At 36.8% G+C, this 16988-nt stretch overlaps 2 protein-coding genes across 3 annotated transcripts; both read right to left on the minus strand.

Moving 5' to 3' along the window:
* On the minus strand, window positions 2383-4112 carry LOC104759520. The gene is made up of 3 exons (XM_010482430.1): window positions 3724-4112; window positions 3218-3333; window positions 2383-3122 (listed from the first exon to the last, which is right to left on the minus strand). The coding sequence occupies exons 1-3, from the start codon at window positions 4110-4112 to the stop codon at window positions 2383-2385; spliced, it is 1245 nt and encodes a 414-aa protein (XP_010480732.1).
* On the minus strand, window positions 10550-15942 carry LOC104757312 (probable LRR receptor-like serine/threonine-protein kinase At1g29720). Of its 2 annotated transcripts, XM_010480044.2 has the most exons (25): window positions 15751-15939; window positions 15476-15653; window positions 15311-15382; window positions 15142-15213; window positions 14988-15059; window positions 14820-14891; window positions 14663-14734; window positions 14504-14575; window positions 14338-14409; window positions 14182-14250; window positions 14025-14096; window positions 13883-13945; window positions 13728-13796; window positions 13567-13617; window positions 13443-13484; window positions 13324-13367; window positions 12847-13235; window positions 12559-12754; window positions 12453-12473; window positions 12205-12351; window positions 12011-12102; window positions 11715-11925; window positions 11391-11622; window positions 11158-11311; window positions 10550-11081 (listed from the first exon to the last, which is right to left on the minus strand). In XM_010480044.2, the coding sequence occupies exons 1-25, from the start codon at window positions 15845-15847 to the stop codon at window positions 10722-10724; spliced, it is 2991 nt and encodes a 996-aa protein (XP_010478346.1). In that variant the 5' UTR covers window positions 15848-15939; the 3' UTR covers window positions 10550-10721. The 2 variants fall into 2 exon arrangements, 1 of the variants encoding a protein (XP_010478346.1); XR_002036156.1 differs by lacking the exon at window positions 10550-11081 and having other exon boundaries at window positions 11293-11311; window positions 11391-11627; window positions 15751-15942.

Raw genomic sequence — 16988 nt, forward strand, 5'->3', positions numbered from 1 at the left:
GAGTCTGAGTAGCTTCTGTCAAGAGATTGGATTAGCTAAGTCGTGATGTTCATTGTTTAGGAATAGTTTGCTTATGGCATGTTGAACACTCTGTAGACTAGGATACTCCAGCGACATCAATTACCCCCATCCTTAGGACTTCTATCTTCCTGATTGATATTGCATTCCTGAGATCTTTTCTGATTTTGCTATCTAGTTCTTGCTTAGACTCGTTTTCGTTTTGACTTATGTTTACTTCTTGTCATACATTTTTGTTTCTAGTTCTATAGTTCATTTCCGTTTTGTATTCTGATCATTCTAGGATTGTTAGACATAAAACCACTCTTTGACTTGGCTTGACTTGTGACTCCTTGATTGCATCTAAATTGTTAGTAAAGTTTCCCAACTGGATTGACACCTTAAGTATTACAACTGCATAAAGTTAATTGAACCTCCTAGGACATACAAAAATCCTAGCATCAGTTAAGGAAAACCCTGGAATCAAGTATAAAAGTGGGAACTCGTGGGTTTGGCCGTTTTTGGAAAAAAATAAAGAGAGAAAGAAGTTCTTAAGCGTTCCTGAGAGTTTTGAGAGATTTGTGGCTGTTCTTGGAGAGATCTGTAGCTGGGATCGTTGTAGGAGCGTGCTAGGAGCGTAGATCTATCGTCTTAGGGTCAGAATCTTCTTGGCAAAGGTGAGTGCATGATAATGGCTTATCTAATCTTGACATTTCTCTGATTTGCTTGTTTTATGTGGTATTTGTCTTGTTAGAACGTTGTTGAGTCGCAAGAGGCTTTGGGAAGCTTCTTTGTGGCATTGGATTGTGTTTTGGTGGTTAAGGGACGGAGATCCGATGAGGAGCTTCTAGAAATATGATGCTCGGCATGTACGTCGATCGATGCACTTTGTGCGTCGGTCGATGCAATGCGAGGACGGCGCGATTTGATCTAGGAGCATCGGTCGATGCCATGTGGAGGCGTCGATGGATGCAATTAAAGATTTTCGTGAAATGTCGAGCATGCATCGTTCGAAGAAGTGTTAGTGTCAGTTGATGCAGATGAACCTTGTATCGGTCACACAAGCTTGTGTAGGTCGATGCAACCCCAGTTGGTGTCGGTCGATGCAGTTGTCCTGATTTTTTGTTTGTTTGTTGATTGATGCTTGATGGCTGAAGTTATCTCAATTGCTTGTGTGTATAGCCCAGTAAATGGGAGGATTGTCTCACTGAGTGTTTATAAAATACTCACGCATCTCATATGTGTTGTGGTGCAGGTAAAAGCAAAGTATGATCGTGGAATCAAGGCGATGAAGAGGAAGATGTTCTAGTGGCTCGTTGATTGTGGTCTGACTTCTGTTAGGTTGTTAGAGTTGGGTCATTAGAACATTGCTAGGTTGCTGATTTTATGTTTTATGACTCTGTTGGATTGAATTATTGGTTATTGGTTTATTATTTATTGATAATTGGTTTAATGGTATTGTTTGATTATTTCCGCTGTTTTGGTTTGGTTGTGGTTAGGTGGCTAGTGAGTATGGGACCACTGGTTAATTAATTAATAAAAAACGAGTCGGATCGTTTCAGGTTTGCAATTTCTTGTCTCTGCGGAATGGGATGGACACTTACAAGCCCTGACTCCTCTTGGATGGTTTCGTTCTTGCCCTATTGGACTCTCAAGTCCTGGTGTCACTCATCAAAGCCAAGGAAGATACTACAGAGCTTAAAGGAATCCTTCATGATATTGCTTTGTTATGTAACTCCTTTGCTTCTCTCTCTATTGCTTTTATCCCACGTTAAGCCAATGTTTTAGCTGATTCTTTATTCAAACTCCTCCATGATTAGAGTGTAAGACTATCTTCTTCTTATTAATCAAGTTGTGTATGCCCAAAATATATATATATATATATAATAAAGTAGAGTTACTTTTTAAATTTTTCTTTGTGAGCTTGACATGTGGCAAATCTAGAATTGACTCTAAATTGGAATATTATGTTCCAATTTATTTTCCTTAAACTCTAAATTGGTTTGTGTTTCACATATATTTATGTTTACAATAGTCGTTGGTATTAGGAGGACAAAATAGAATTCACAGTGACAATAAATTATTCATATGTTACACCACCTACACACAAAGACTACAAACTGATACAATTAAAGCCGATTCAATAAAAAATAATTTATAATATTTACCAAAAAAATATACAACCCATAAAATACAAAAAATATATAACAACTAATAATCCCATTATCAAGTAAGATAAACAAGAATAATAATTAAAATAAATATTTAAAACCATAACACAAACCAATTTTATAAATAAAATAAAAATAAAAATAAAAACCTTCTCAGTAAAACCATGTGGAAAAATGATTCAATCGCACTAATAGAATGCAAGCAAAACCAAACTTATATATTATCAACTATCAACTTGTCTTGAGTTGAAAGTGAAGGAACTAACCTTTCAATGGTGTTGTAGAAACCTTTTTCCACCTCTTCACAATGCACCCCAGACTCTTTGTTGTATTGAAATTCTGGATTCAAATAGTAGCCAGCAGCATGCAAAGGATGATGGAGTTGACAATCCCATCGCTTATCAATTATTGCAAATGCATCTTTGTACTTTTCTTCTCTCCCATTGAAAGTCCTAGCAATGGCCTCTTTAGCTCTATCCATTGCTTTATAGATGTACCCCATAGCTGGTTTTCTCTCTCCGTCAACCAACCTAAGCACTTTAACTAGAGGTTTTGTCAACTTGAGTGCATACAACACATGGTGCCAAAAACTGTTTTGCATAATGAACTTCTTCACGTTCCTTGCTCCTAAGTCCTTTGACCACTTGGAATCATTCCATTCTTGGGAAGTTACAAAACTCCTCAAGTTTTTCCTCTGCTTGTGATACTGCGACAATGTGATGAACAATGTAGCAAACCTAGTAACTGCCGGTCTATGTAAATTTCCTTGAGTTAATTTCCTCATCATATTCACAAGAGAAGTGTGACTATAGAAGTAGTCATTCATGTAGATGCAGTTCTTGATTGCAGTCTTCACCATAGGAATTTTTCCTATATCCTCCAACATGAGATCGATGCAGTGGGCTGCACAAAGAAGCCAATACAGATGTGGTCGATTCGCCATTAGTAATTGGCCTGCAAAGTAAGAAAATACAAATCAGTACAGGACTCAGCCACAATCAAGAAAAAAAAACAAAACTTTATAAAGCCTAAAGATATAACAAACTCACTAGCTTTTATATAGTTTGATGCGTTATCAGTTATCACTTGGACAACATTAGATTCTCCAACTTCTTCGACCATACGATCAAGATGATCAAACAGAAAATGAGCATCTTTCACAACTGTTGATACATCAACTGATTTGACGAACACTGATCCCTTTGGCGAATTAACCAGAAAGTTGACAATGTCCTTTTGTACAACTGAATCACGCCATCCGTCAGACATGATTGAACAGCCTTTACTTGACCATTATGTTTTGTGTTCCACCAACTGCTTCTCTGTTTCTTTTACTTCTTTCTTCAGAAAAGGAACACACAGCTCGTACATGGTTGGTGGCTTAAATCCAGAACCATATTGACCAACAAATTCAAGTGAAGATTTGAAACTGTCATAGTTAACCGCATTAAAAAGAAGGCTTGCATCATAAAACCACCTTGCAATCTCTGCACATGCTCTGTCCCTAAGTTCCTTATTAGATTTTCCAAAAACTTATTCTCTGTCTTTTCTTCCTTTTAAGACATCAGGAGGAGTTGGACATACATACATGTCCATTGGACCCTTACGTTTCTTTGAAGGCGGTGGCTTACTAGTCTGACCTTCATCTTCATCTTCCTCATACTCATCATATAAACTGGGTGGTGGTGGCATCATTTGAGTAGTGGCTTTAGCTTCAGCCTTCTTAAGCATGAAACTTCTGACTTCTTCCTTTGTATGATCGGAAACCATAGTGCAGGCAGTAACCTTTTTATAACCACCAACAATGTGCTGTTTTGCACGTTGTACTCCACCGCTTGTGATTTTTTTACAATAGTTACACGTCCAACTACCAGGTTTGGAAGAAACAGGAGTTGCATGTTTCCTAGCTGGATCTTGTTCCTTAATAGGAACTGAATCAGACATGATGAGTTGATGAGGAAGAGTTGGAAGATTAGAGAGTAGAGACTTAGATCAGAGATGAAAAACTATCATGAAACTAAGAGCTTCTCCAACGGGGCCTCTTATCAAGCCTCTTATGTTAAAATTGGGCAAAAAATAAATCAAAAACACAGAAAAGAATAAGAGGCAGTTCTAATTTCGGATCAAAAAGAGGCAGCTCTTATTGATACGTGTCAGCTTATTGTTTGATGATGTTTTAATACTTAAAAAAAATTATATCGACTCATTTTTCTTCTTCCTTCTCTCTCTTTCCCGATAATATCTCTGTGAGATCGACCATCAGAACGACAATCGGAGGAGATGTATGGTTATCTGAGGTGATCGGATGTTTTAACATCATCTCCACCGTCGCCGAGTTTCAACGTCGACTGTGGTCAGCGAATCGGCTTGTACGTAATTTAACATACTCATCAAACATTATGAATTACAACTATCTTGTTTACTTGAAACAGCTTGAGATCTTGGCGTCGTTCTTGATCGAGCTTGCCCTTGTGGACTACAAAATGCATTGGTATTCACCATCCTTGCTAGCCGCCACTGCAGTGTACACAGCTCAATGTACAATCCATGGCTTCAGTGAATGGAACAACACTTGTGAATTCCACAGTCACTACTCTGAACATCAGCTCCTGTAAGTCATTATTATCCATTTGCACAAAAGGGAATCCTGTAAGTCATAACGAAATCACATACATAAACTGATCTTTGAGTCGATTTGTGTTTGTTGTTGCAGAGAGAATGTTGTAGAAGAATGGTAAGGCTGCATCAGAAAGCTGCAAGGGATAAACTAACAGGAGTACATAGGAAATACAGCTCCTCCAAATTCGGATACATAGCAACAAAGTATGAAGCTGCACACTTTCTTGTGTTGGATTCTCACTAGAGAGTGGAATTATGTTTTACTTAAAATAATTTCATTTCATAAATAATATATTTTTTTACAATTAAGAATCCAATAACTAGAGCTTCACCATTGGAGAAGCAAAATTTTAATTAGTTTTTCACAAGTTCTTATTTTCGAAAAGTACAAAATATATTCTTAAAAAATTTTAAAACCTCAAAATAACATCCGCACCGTTGGAGAAGCTCTGAGAGACTAATAGTGAAGTTTGACTTTATATGCAAAAAAAGTTTAGGGCTTCTAGCAATAAATTCACGGCAATCAACAAAATCATTTTAGAAACAATTTAAGTAAACAAATATTGAGAAAATATTGAGAAGATATTGAGTTTTAACTATATATTACCTATTACAATTGCAGGCGCTAAGCGAGATGAGGCGGGCTCCATGGCAAGGCGTCCCGAAGCGAGCGCCTTTGGTCTACCGCCTGGCCTCATCTACTAGAGGCGCTACACCCTTATAATCACCTCGCCTCTCGCCCAGGCGCTCCTAGGCGACGCTTTTTTAAACACAGCTCTTGGCTTGATGGAGATTACGCCACTATCATTTTATTCCCGGAATAATATCAGATACGGCGCCGAAGAGCCTCCAAAGTGGACTCCTCCACACTGCTTTTATCTTCAACCTTCTTTTACTTTCTTTCTCCTCGTCACCTCTGTTCACTCCAGCTCTGTTCTTCCACCACTAACAAAGCTTCCAAAGCCATGACATGACTAATCAGACCCACGAGAGGCTTCCCCGCCGCCGTTGCTTCTCGTTCTCTCTCTCCTCCCCACGACCCGTTCTCTCTCTCCTCACGGCTTTCTCTTCTCTCACCATCTCTCTCTTTCCTGATAACAGCACAAGCACGCTGGCTCTAAGACTCTGGTTGCTTCTCTTCCTCATGCGTCGGAAGACAACATGAACACATCTTAACTCACGTTCTCTCTCTCTTCCTCACACGCCACCACCGAAGCTCCGCTTCTCTTTTCCTTCCACGCCACCACCGAGCCTCAACTCCGCCTCTTTCCCCATTAGTATATGCGACGGCTATAACCCAGGTTTCCCTGCTCCGGTCTGCTCTCTCTCCTTGTCCCAGATCCGAAGTCGCACACGTACACACAACAACGACACCGCAACTCTACACGGAACCACAACAACATGTTGACCACATCTCACTCTCCCAACCTCCATCTCTTTCTCTTTCGACGTCCACTAGGGTTTCCTCCCCCTCCTCTCGCTCTCACGTCATTAACAACAGCTTCGCTCTCTCCCCCTCGTACGTGACGGCCAACAAGCTCGTCCCTCTCTTTTTAAAAGAGAAACTTAGGGCTTTTGGTTTAGTTTTGGTTTAATAAACAAAACTCAATTAAACCATATGATCACATATACAATTGAGCTTGGTTTAATTAACAACTCCTCTTAAACCAACCAAATTAAACATATACGGCATTACACATACTATAACCAAAAGATACACATCGACTTCTATCTTACTTTTTATGACATCGACGAAACAATCTTTGGTATGTTTAATCAACAATTTAACAGATGTATACAAGTATATATTCTATCATTTGGAGAGGACAACCCTAAACTACTTAATGTTTTTTTGGAAATCAAAGATCACAATCCAAATGCTACAAGAAAACTTGATGTAGAAGTGGTTAAAAGACAATGAATGCTCAATATATCTTAGAGATCTACAAGGACATGAAAATATTAACACTATCTTACAATCACAAATTTCACCATGAATCTATTGTAATACGATTTTATATCACAAAACAACATGTTCTAAAAGTATAATAGAGATATTCTATATATGCTTTAATATATTTTTTAATTCAATAAAACAAAGATGAATAATAATACAATTTATTAATTATTGTATTGGGTTCTTACTTCTAGGATCATTCATTCCAAAAAGTTGTGAGGAAATATTTAGATATTTATAACTAAACATAATTAAATAAAAATAAACAAATTCCAAAAAGAAAATTATCATTTATGCCATACACAATACCAAACTTTTTCTATTATGCCACTTATTAGAAACCCTTGTCCCGCCTGCTACAACCCTCTATTTAAATGATCCTTATACCCTCTTTATTTTGTAATCTAAGGGGGTGTTATTGGATTGAGGATTTTAATAGATTTTAATTAATCCAGGACATTAGTGGATTTAAAAGTCTAATGCATTTGTGTGGACTTTATAATGCATATAAGGTGGATTTGAAAGTCATTGATAATGTATTTTTGGTGATTGTTATGGATTTTTTAAAAAGTTATTGTTAGAAAAAAATATATATATATCCATAAACTGTGTTATACACCAAAATTATATTAAATTAATAACACCCAGACTTTTACACATGTCATAGAAAACTTGAATTAAACTGTATTTGTTTTCAATCCAGATTTTTGGTGTAATTAAAGAACCCAGATGTCATGAACCCAGAAAAAAAAAATTAAAGAATACAAAAAAACACAGATCTGATGAATAAGTGTGATTATATACAAAGGGTTTGAGGAGGAAGAAACAGAGATTGAACCCAGAAAAAAAAAGTGTGATTATATCATAAACCAAAAAAAAAAGTTATAGATCATGAACCCAGAAAAAAAAGTTAAAGAACAAAAAAAAAAATTCTCAAAAATAATACATATCTGATGAATAAGTGTGATTATATAAAAGGATTGAGAAAAAAAATCAAACAATAATATGTCAAAGGCTAGAGATCCATCTAAAGAGAGGAGAAGAAAATGAAATGATTGAGAAAAGTGTGGTATTGTGTTTGTTCATATTTTAGAAGCAAAGTACGTTGAAATCCAAAATCACACAAAATCCAGTAGATATTGAATAACACTAGATTTTAATGGATTTTTAAAAATACCCAATTGAATAACACCTGATTCTTAAATACATCAAACTCCTTTAAAAACCACAATCCAATAACACCCCCTAAATCTAATTAATTTCTTTTATGGAGAGTTGAGATAAAACAGATAAATAATTAAATCCCCCATCGTTAAACGAAAACACACAAACCTAGATTCGATCGCAGACTACTCATCTTCCTCCAACACAAGATCATGTTCTTCCATCTCAATCGCTCTCTACACTCCGGCGACGAACCTCCATCTCTTTCGTTCCGCCGGCTGCATGTAATGGACCATCAACCTTCTATTCATAAATACTTAAGTCACATAATTCTTCTTCCCTTCCATATCCTTCTTCTGATCTGCCTACCTCCGCCAGACGACCAACGCATGTTGTCTACTTCCAGAGTCGAGGCTTGGTATGATAGACAACTATTTTGCTATTTTAGGTTTTCTGATTTTGGTATTTTGCGACCCCAAACACACACATGCTGAATCTCCGAAGGACCAAATCCAACACCCAACCAGGTTTTTCCACCAAAAACTTGTCCTTAGACCTATTTACTGGACTAGATATACTTTCGCTGACGGACAAAAATTGTCCTTTGATTTACTTATCCTATAGCAAACTTGTTGTGCTTCCGGTAGAACAGATTCAACGGCCAAACATGTATTTGTCCTAACATAATTTTGTTCCTTACAATATTTTGTCATTGGTGTTTTTAGTGACAAGATCTGCTTAGTGAACAAGTTGGACCATACAATTTTTAGTTGACGGATCAAATTCTGATAAACCTATTTGGGATAGGTTCTCTAACATGTATTTCGTTTTGTATAATCTGTAGATATCCTAACCCCCTCCCCTCCCTAACCCCTAAGTCTGAGATTAGAGGATGACAGACTTGCCCATACCCCAACTAGGTAAGTCTTGATGCTTTCACAATGGAACTAAGCTTACTTTTTTTGTCCATCATGGCACTTTCTACTAACATGGTTGTTGTCCATTGTATAGCTCTGAAAACGCCTAATTTGACATTGATGAACTCCCGGAGGAAAACAATATGACTGACCAAAGAAGGTATCTCTATGGACCTATTTTTATCTTTTTGGTCAATTGTATTTTTATTTGTGGACAAGAGTATGCTTACTTTTTGTCTATCCAACACTTTTGTCTATTAAATTCCTGATGGACCAATTTTTAGTTTAAAACATTAAGTCCATCACACTAACATTTTGTTGTCTATCCCACAGGTCTAAAGATGTTCTGACTGACATTGGTGAAGTCCCGGAGGACAGCAATGTTATTGCACAAAGAAGGTATGTCTTTACAAACAAGTTTATCTTTGTTTAGTCCACTACATTTCTGGTCCATCGTACGCTTACTTTTTGTCTATCCATCTATTTAGTCTATTAAGTTCCAATTTTTGTTTTAAAACTATAAGTCCATCAAACTCACATATGTTTTGTCCATCGCACAGGTTTGAAGACATTCAACCTGACACTGGTGAACTCGCCGAGGACAACATGTTACTGCACAAAGAAGGTATGTCTCTATGGACTAGTTTTGATCATGGTTAAGTCCACTGTATATCCATTTCTACACCGCAATAGGTTTATTTCTTGTCTATCTGACCATGTTGTCTATTAAGTTCCTGATAGACCATTTTTGTTTTAAAACTTTAAGTCCATCGAACTCACATGTGTGTTGTCCACCGCACATGTCTGAATCTGTTCAGCCTGACATTGGTGAACTAGTGGAGGACAACAAACAAGGTACTTCTCTATGGACTAGTTTTATCATTGTTTAGTCCACTGCATTTTTATTTATGGAATATAGTATGCTTACTTTTTGTCTATCGAGCCATGTTGTCTATTAAGTTCCATATGGACCAATTTTTATTTTCAAACAATAAGTCCATCAAACTAACATTTTTGTTGTCCATCACAGAGATCCGAAGACATTCAGCGTGACATTGGTCAACTCTGGAGGTCAACAATGTTACTGCGCCAGAGAACTCCACGACTTCATTTCTTTTTTTTCCCAGATGTGTTTACGTTTAATGTTGAACAATGACAATTACTCTAATATAGCTTAATTAAAGAGAAAAAAATTCTGCATTAATTTCCCTTTGGCATACGTACAAAACAATCACATCATCACCATTTTTGTTTATTTCAAACCACATGCCCAAAGTCAATAATTTTTATTTTATTTTTCTCATTTCTTTAAGTCAAAGGGTTAATTTAGTCTTCTTACATCTCCCTCTTATGTGAGAAAATAGCATTTTTAAGAAGGAATAAGCAAAATGGCATTTGTGAAAAGTTTTTTTTGAGGAAAATGGCATTTCTGGTCAAAATCTCAATTCTAAATTAGCCAAAAAAAAATAAACAAAGGAAAAAGAAATAAGTCCATTCTCAAATAAAATAAACACATAATTAATAATTAATTACAAACTAAACAAACCATTTACTTTATAAATATATCAATGTTAAAAAAAAAAAAAAAAAAAAAAAAACCNACAAATGCGTTGCACGAGACTCCAGCTAGTTATAGATGACACAACGAAATATCATTTTGTTCTAGTATAGAATTGTATACTTAGGTTTACTTATCCAAAGTTTTTAGAAACTTGTATCCGTTTTTAGAATCTGAAACACATACACGAGTTTTTACATATACATTAGTTTGAAGTTTTTAAAATGACAAAAAAAAATAAAAAAATAGATAAGTCAATCTAAGTAAACGTGTCAGCCTACGAAAGAAGAAAATATATTGTATTATTGGTTGTTGTTTTTTTCTTTTTTTTTCACTCTCTACCTAGTAAAGACAATGGACTCGGAACTGAGTGGGTACAGATCCTTGATCTGTATGAGATCATAAGCAGATTCAGAGGATGACGGAATCGACATGATACCATCCGAAGGCAAAGATGATGATGGATTGAAGCGCAAGTCATCACCATACACTCCAGGGTCTGATATGATCTGCTCTATATCAGTCTCCCCTTCAAGCATCTTTACAACTTCTGACATGCTTGGCCTTATAGTCGGAGACTTGTTTGAGCATAAAAGTGAAACTTTTATCATTCTCTCTGCCTCCATCACGTCGAACTTTCCTTCCAGCCTCGGATCCAGAATCTCTGTGAAATCCCCTTTCTTTTGCAGCATAAATGCCTGAAATTGAAAATATAGAAAACTTTATATTTGAGAGAAAGCAGAGTTCTTGTGGAGAAAAGGACTGAATCAGTACCCAGTCGAGAAGGCCAACACAGCATTCGTCATCTGGCATGTATTTTGTGTTGTTCTTTCCGCTAACAATCTCCATTGCCACCACACCAAAGCTGTAAACGTCTGCCTTTTCTGTTAGGTGACCTCTCATTGCATATTCAGGAGCCATGTATCCTCTGCAACCATAACAACAGTAACTGTTACATTATCATCATAAGTAGGATTCAAGTGTATATGACTGACTGTAAGACTGACATTGTTCCAGCAACTCTGGTGGTAATGTGACTCTGATCGTCTTCATGGAGCCTGGCCAACCCGAAATCTGAGATCTTTGAGTTCAGATCCTTGTCAAGCAGAACATTTGTCCCTTTAATGTCTCGGTGAATGATCTTAACTGCCGAATCTTCATGAAGGAAAGCAATCCCTCTCGCGATTCCTAAGCATATTTTGTGTCTTGTTCTCCATTCTAGTTTCAGACTGCTTCTTCCTGCTCTGACAGTTAACAAGCAAACAATCAATCTCAAGAAAGAAGAGAATGCAGTCAAAGGATTTGGTTCACTCATCTATCAGACAATTTACCAAATAATGCATCAGAAAGACAATTGTTCTCCAAGTACTCATAGACAAGAAGCAGCTGGTTCTTCTCAACACAGCATCCATAAAGCTTCCCAAGATTCGGGTGCTGCAGGCAAGCGATCATACCGATCTCGGTTACAAACTCTTTGTTACCTTGATGTGATTTGGAAGATAGCTTCTTTACCGCAATCATTGTTCCATCTGGTAATCGTCCCTGCATTGTAAAACTTTTGGCTTTAACGTCACCTGTTTTTAAGAATACTAACATTGATTTCTAAAGCTTGAAGACTTTTTTGTACCTTATAAACAGATCCAAAGCCGCCTTCTCCAAGCTTGTTCAAGGGATTAAAATTGTTAGTTGCAACTTTTAGTTGCCTCAAACTGAAGGAACCTGTTATTAGATTAGCTCCTTTAAGCTCTTTATTTAAGCAATAAATATCCGGTAACAGAACTTTACATAGTTGTTAAGTAGCGGATTCAAGTGAATCAGTACCTCGTTCTGCTGCATTTGCATTGCTAACACACTTTATCCAACATAATAAGCCGAGGAGCAAGAAAGCAAGAGAGACTGCTAAGCCAAGAATGAGAGGATATTTTGTTGGTTTATGATTTTTTCTTACTGGAAGAATCTGCAACGGAACTGAAGGTGGACAGAAGAAAACAAAGAGAAAAGATTAACCCATATGCAGGCTTTAGAAGGAATATATAAGGACTCAACGACTTGAGATTTCTTCTTCATACCACCGCATTCAGATTCTGAACCTGATAAAACAAGAACAAGTAAACAATTAGGGTAAAGACATCTCAGGGAAATGTGATGTTTACTTTCACAGAACTTTTAACTCACTGGGACAGACTGAGATCGCAGAGATAAGAGAGCCATAGTACCCTCTTTGAGGAATGATCATCGTGCCTTTCCCTGCCCAGTAAAGCCGTATCTCTAAAGTGTTATCTATCACGGTAGTGTTTATTTCTCTTACAACTTCTCTGTGAGTTCCATTAGCCTCCTCTCTGATGTTGAAATCCTCCCAAATTAACTTCCCCTGGACAGATAGTAAAGTTTATAACTTCAACAATCAGCTAAAAACTCTGAAAAGGGATTCTTAAAGAATCTGCGACAGAAGGCTATATGTACCTGAATGTAAATGTTGAAAACTCGTTTCGCTAGTCTACCGTATGGTTCCTCATCTGAGAACTGAATCTCTGCAAAATGGAGTTTCACGTTGTAGCTTCCATTTTCAAAGCAAAATGCAAAGTAAGCCAAACTCAAAGGAGAACGCCGAGCTGTCTGATAAAGCTCAGGATATTTAGCTGATACTACAGATTCTGATGAAACTGAGTATCTATCTTCGGTTATTGCATCATCCATAAAGTCACCAGTATTGCTGAACCCCCAGTTTGTGCTATGATAGTTCATAGCTGAACCTGTAAGTCCATAGTTATCACCCTGGTACAGAAACTTTCCACTAGAGTTTTCGATAGTTACATTAGGTCCCCCACAGTTTATATGCAGAGATCTACTATCTGTGGAAAGTAAACATTTTCCATGGTTCATATGCAGACACTCGAAAATGGGTATTTGGAAAATTAATAGAAAAGCAAAAGAACCTACAATTTTGGCATTGCTTTATTGCAGAACATGGCAGAAGTCTGGTTCTGTTATTAAGGGCAACAGTTTAATAACAGTACACGAAGTATTCAGTGATTAATAAGATTGACAAATGTTCTTACAAACGGTTTTTTGAGTGTGAGCTCTCATATGTGTTTATATTTCTGCATGAATACTTATGTTATAAGCATCCAGAAAGTTAAACAAGACAAAAGGCGGTGATAAGATAACAACAAAAGAACATACTTCCTCTCTTTGCACATTGGAGACCACGTGAAGTTATTATAAGACAGATCACTGCATATATTATGATATGAATATTAGAGCCAAGAAGCAAAGGAGAGATTAGTGTAGTACCGAGAAATATTTCGACGTATATGACTGCTAGAAAATAAGATTGGTCATACATATTTGTGCTTGCAGTAAGAAAAGCTCCTGTTTCAACCTTTCCAGACAACATGTTTCCAGCCAAATACCTGAAAAATGAAACCAGGAGATTATTTCAACAGTTTTTGTACATTTCGATTGCATAGGTAATCCTTTTTAACACTTTATGACTTACGTGTATCTCGGGGCGGTTGCATATGCTGGAATTTCTCCAATCAGCCTATTAAAGGAAAGATCCCTAGCCCGAAAAAGAAAGGCATCATAAGAGATTGGACAGAGTTTAGCAAGATGCGTAGTGATAATAACATGAGACTTACAGAGTCATTAGACGGGGCAGATCCCAGAGACTGGTTGGTATTGGTCCTGATAAGTTTAAGTTTCTCAGAACCCTGAATATTATCAATATCAGTCTAAGCATATGTATTTGACCATAGGATCGTATCTGGACTTGAGACATAAAGATGTTTCACATACAAATGTGTGAGGCTCTTGCTAGCTATCTGAGGAACATGTCCCAATCCTGCAGCCGTGTCACTGATCCTCCTGCATAGAAAGAAAACGCCACAGTTTCGTTTCAAAAAAGAGCATAGGCTTCTGCAACTTACAAAATTATTGGATAAAGTAAATTACAGGTCGATCAAATTCTCCAGATGAAAAATGGAGTCTGGAATAGGTCCTCTAAGGCCACTCGCGTAGAGTTCTCTGATACAACGTTATTAGCACAAGTCAGACGAACATTGAAATGTAAAACTACATACTATTTAAGTGTAATGCAAAAGAAAGTTACTTTACTCACAATCTTTGAAGTTGGGATAAGTTCCCGATAAATTCTGGAATCGATCCGTTCAGGCGGTTATCACTTAAGATGCTGTAAACAATAGAACGAAAAGCAATTAGACATAATGAACACATTTCAAAGATTTTAAGATAAAATACAAGAGAAAGATGATCTTACAGATTAGTTAGCTTTTTTAGTCTTGCTAATGTCTTGGGGAGGCCTCCAACAAGTTGGTTGGAAGAGAGTCCTCTGGAATCAACAAAACAAAATCAAATGGATCATATTAGATAAAATCACTCAGGAATCTGTTTGATTTAAAAACAGTCTTACGTACAATCCTTGTAGATTCACTAGGTTCCCAAGTTCCTTAGGAATAGTTCCAGAAAATTGATTGGCTTCAAGAGTTCTGAAATAATACAAACGGACACTAGATTTAGTTTTCAGAAAGGACAAAACTTTATATGTAATCATAAGATCAACAAAATAATGGTAAAAAACATACAAAAGGGTGAGGTTAATAAACTTCCCCAATCCTTTGGGAATGTCTCCTGATAAGCGGTTTGCGCAGAGAGAGCTGCAGAGAGAAACATTTCAAGTAACTTCAGAAGCTTTTCTTACTTTCCTACTAATAAAGAAACTTGAGAGCAAAGATTTACATAGATTTGAGGTAAGGCAGTGACGACCATTCCATAGGAATTGAGCCATAAAGGTAATTATGGTATAAGTCACTACAAAAACAAGCAAAAGTGTTCCAGCCATTAGGACGATTCGTCAACGATAGCAGTAGAAACTGAAAATAGTTGAAACACTGAAAACTATCCTCACATCGATTCAAGATACTGAAACTTGTACAGCATCGGAGGAAGTCTACCTGGTAGACTGAATTTCTTGAGGACACTAGACATGAGGTACATAGTAAATGGGTCACAAACCCAGAGAAATAAGCAGAAGAACGGTTAGTTTCCTTTTCTTGAATGGTTAGTTTCTTACAAGTGTGTGATATGACAAGTGCTGTAGTTATCGAAATGACAGTCACATCTGATTGTGCTGTTCTGTCCTTCATTCAGAACTCCTTGAGGTATTACCAGAGTCTTTGTGAGACATGGATCTTCATTTAGGTTCAAGTGCTTCACACCCAGTGTTGCTGCGACATCCTTAAGGGCTTCCACTGGCGAAGACAGCAAACCAGAAACACAATCAAGTTCACAAAGAGAGGACAACTTCGTGACACATATATATGAGATAGTGCTTTGAAACTATGAAACCTTCATCTGGGTGTAGAGAAGGAGAAGCAGATACTGTAAATACAAAGTAGATAAGTGTAAGAATAAAGCAGAGAAGGAAAATTTTCGACATAATCATGACGTTGTAAGCTCAGACATGGAAGATTGGGTTCAAGTGACTTGAAACACCACAAAGATATATAACTGAAAGCCTCCTTAACTACGAATGCACATACAGAAATATAGTGAGAAATATATGCATATATCGAAAATTGTGAAAATGTGAAATGCAGGTTGACTAAGTTGAGGTTAAGACTAAACACATGGGTTAGTCATTGCTTGTATTAGGCAACTTGCCAAAGTTAGGGGATAATTGCAACCCAGCCTCTCTACCTGGATTTATTTACAATATGAGCAGAAATATTAGAAAAATCTCTTCAGCCTTTCGCTTGCAGAACTACTAGAAGAACACCTAAGGCTATAACTACTAAGACTATATGATTCCGAAAGCATTATTAACACCACTTTCAACAAAATATAGCCTAACAATTCTAATTTTTTACATCTTGGCTTGTTTTGTTAGTAAATAAAATATGGTTCAGTATCCAAGAAACAAGACTTCAACGAGTTGCATATATTTATTCAGTCTTCTTGAGAGTTGACTTCTACATTCCTTTGGATCTGAAAGCGAGGCTAGTGGGTATAAGAATTGGTTAACTCCATATGAATCTTATTAAATCTCATGTTGGAAGCTCTGCAACTGCCTGAGGGAGAGATCCAAATAACTAAAGATACCTCAAACCTTCTCATATGCATAAATTCCCTATCCCTAGCTCCTTATCAAAGAATTGAGATATTACTGTTAGATCAGAACACCATAAAAAATATACAGTGACATACTTGTTATTCGGAAATATCCTGTACACCGAAAATCATCTGACCAATGGTGTAAAACGTTTACAGGACAAGAAAACAATCTGTCCCTATTATATAATATATTTTCTTCTAGAGACTTACATGATTATAATTTCATTATACACGTTTGGGAATGGTTATTCTCAAGTCATCATCTAAACCACAATCTAAAAACATATGCTCAGGCAGCCCAGCCAATAAAAAGTTCTACAGTGCACAGAGAAACAGATGCAGAACTAAAAGAGGAAGTACGATGTATACAGACACCAAAAATGTAACCTTAGTAGTTGTATAACATGGCATTGATGCCTCAGTTGAAATTGGTGTTAACCAAAAAGCACTTTACTTGAAACGTTTACAAAAGA

Source organism: Camelina sativa, chromosome 17 (assembly GCF_000633955.1).
Source record: "Camelina sativa cultivar DH55 chromosome 17, Cs, whole genome shotgun sequence".
Lineage (NCBI taxonomy): Eukaryota > Viridiplantae > Streptophyta > Magnoliopsida > Brassicales > Brassicaceae > Camelina > Camelina sativa.

Excerpts from the sequence above, each read along its gene's own strand:
- LOC104759520 (XM_010482430.1), bottom strand. The coding sequence starts at position 4,112 with ATGTCTGATTCAGTTCCTATTAAGGAACAAGATCCAGCTAGGAAACAT. Across the intron at positions 3,334-3,723 it reads ACTCCTCCTGATGTCTTAAA|AGTTGTGAAAGATGCTCATT; the intron begins AGGAAGAAAAGA and ends TGATGTATCAAC. Across the intron at positions 3,123-3,217 it reads ATCAAACTATATAAAAGCTA|GCCAATTACTAATGGCGAAT; the intron begins GTGAGTTTGTTA and ends CTTACTTTGCAG.
- LOC104757312 (XM_010480044.2), bottom strand. The coding sequence starts at position 15,847 with ATGATTATGTCGAAAATTTTCCTTCTCTGCTTTATTCTTACACTTATC. Across the intron at positions 12,474-12,558 it reads TGCGATCTCAGTCTGTCCCA|GTTCAGAATCTGAATGCGGT; the intron begins GTGAGTTAAAAG and ends TTGTTTTATCAG. Across the intron at positions 11,926-12,010 it reads GCTTTGGATCTGTTTATAAG|GGACGATTACCAGATGGAAC; the intron begins GTACAAAAAAGT and ends TTTACAATGCAG.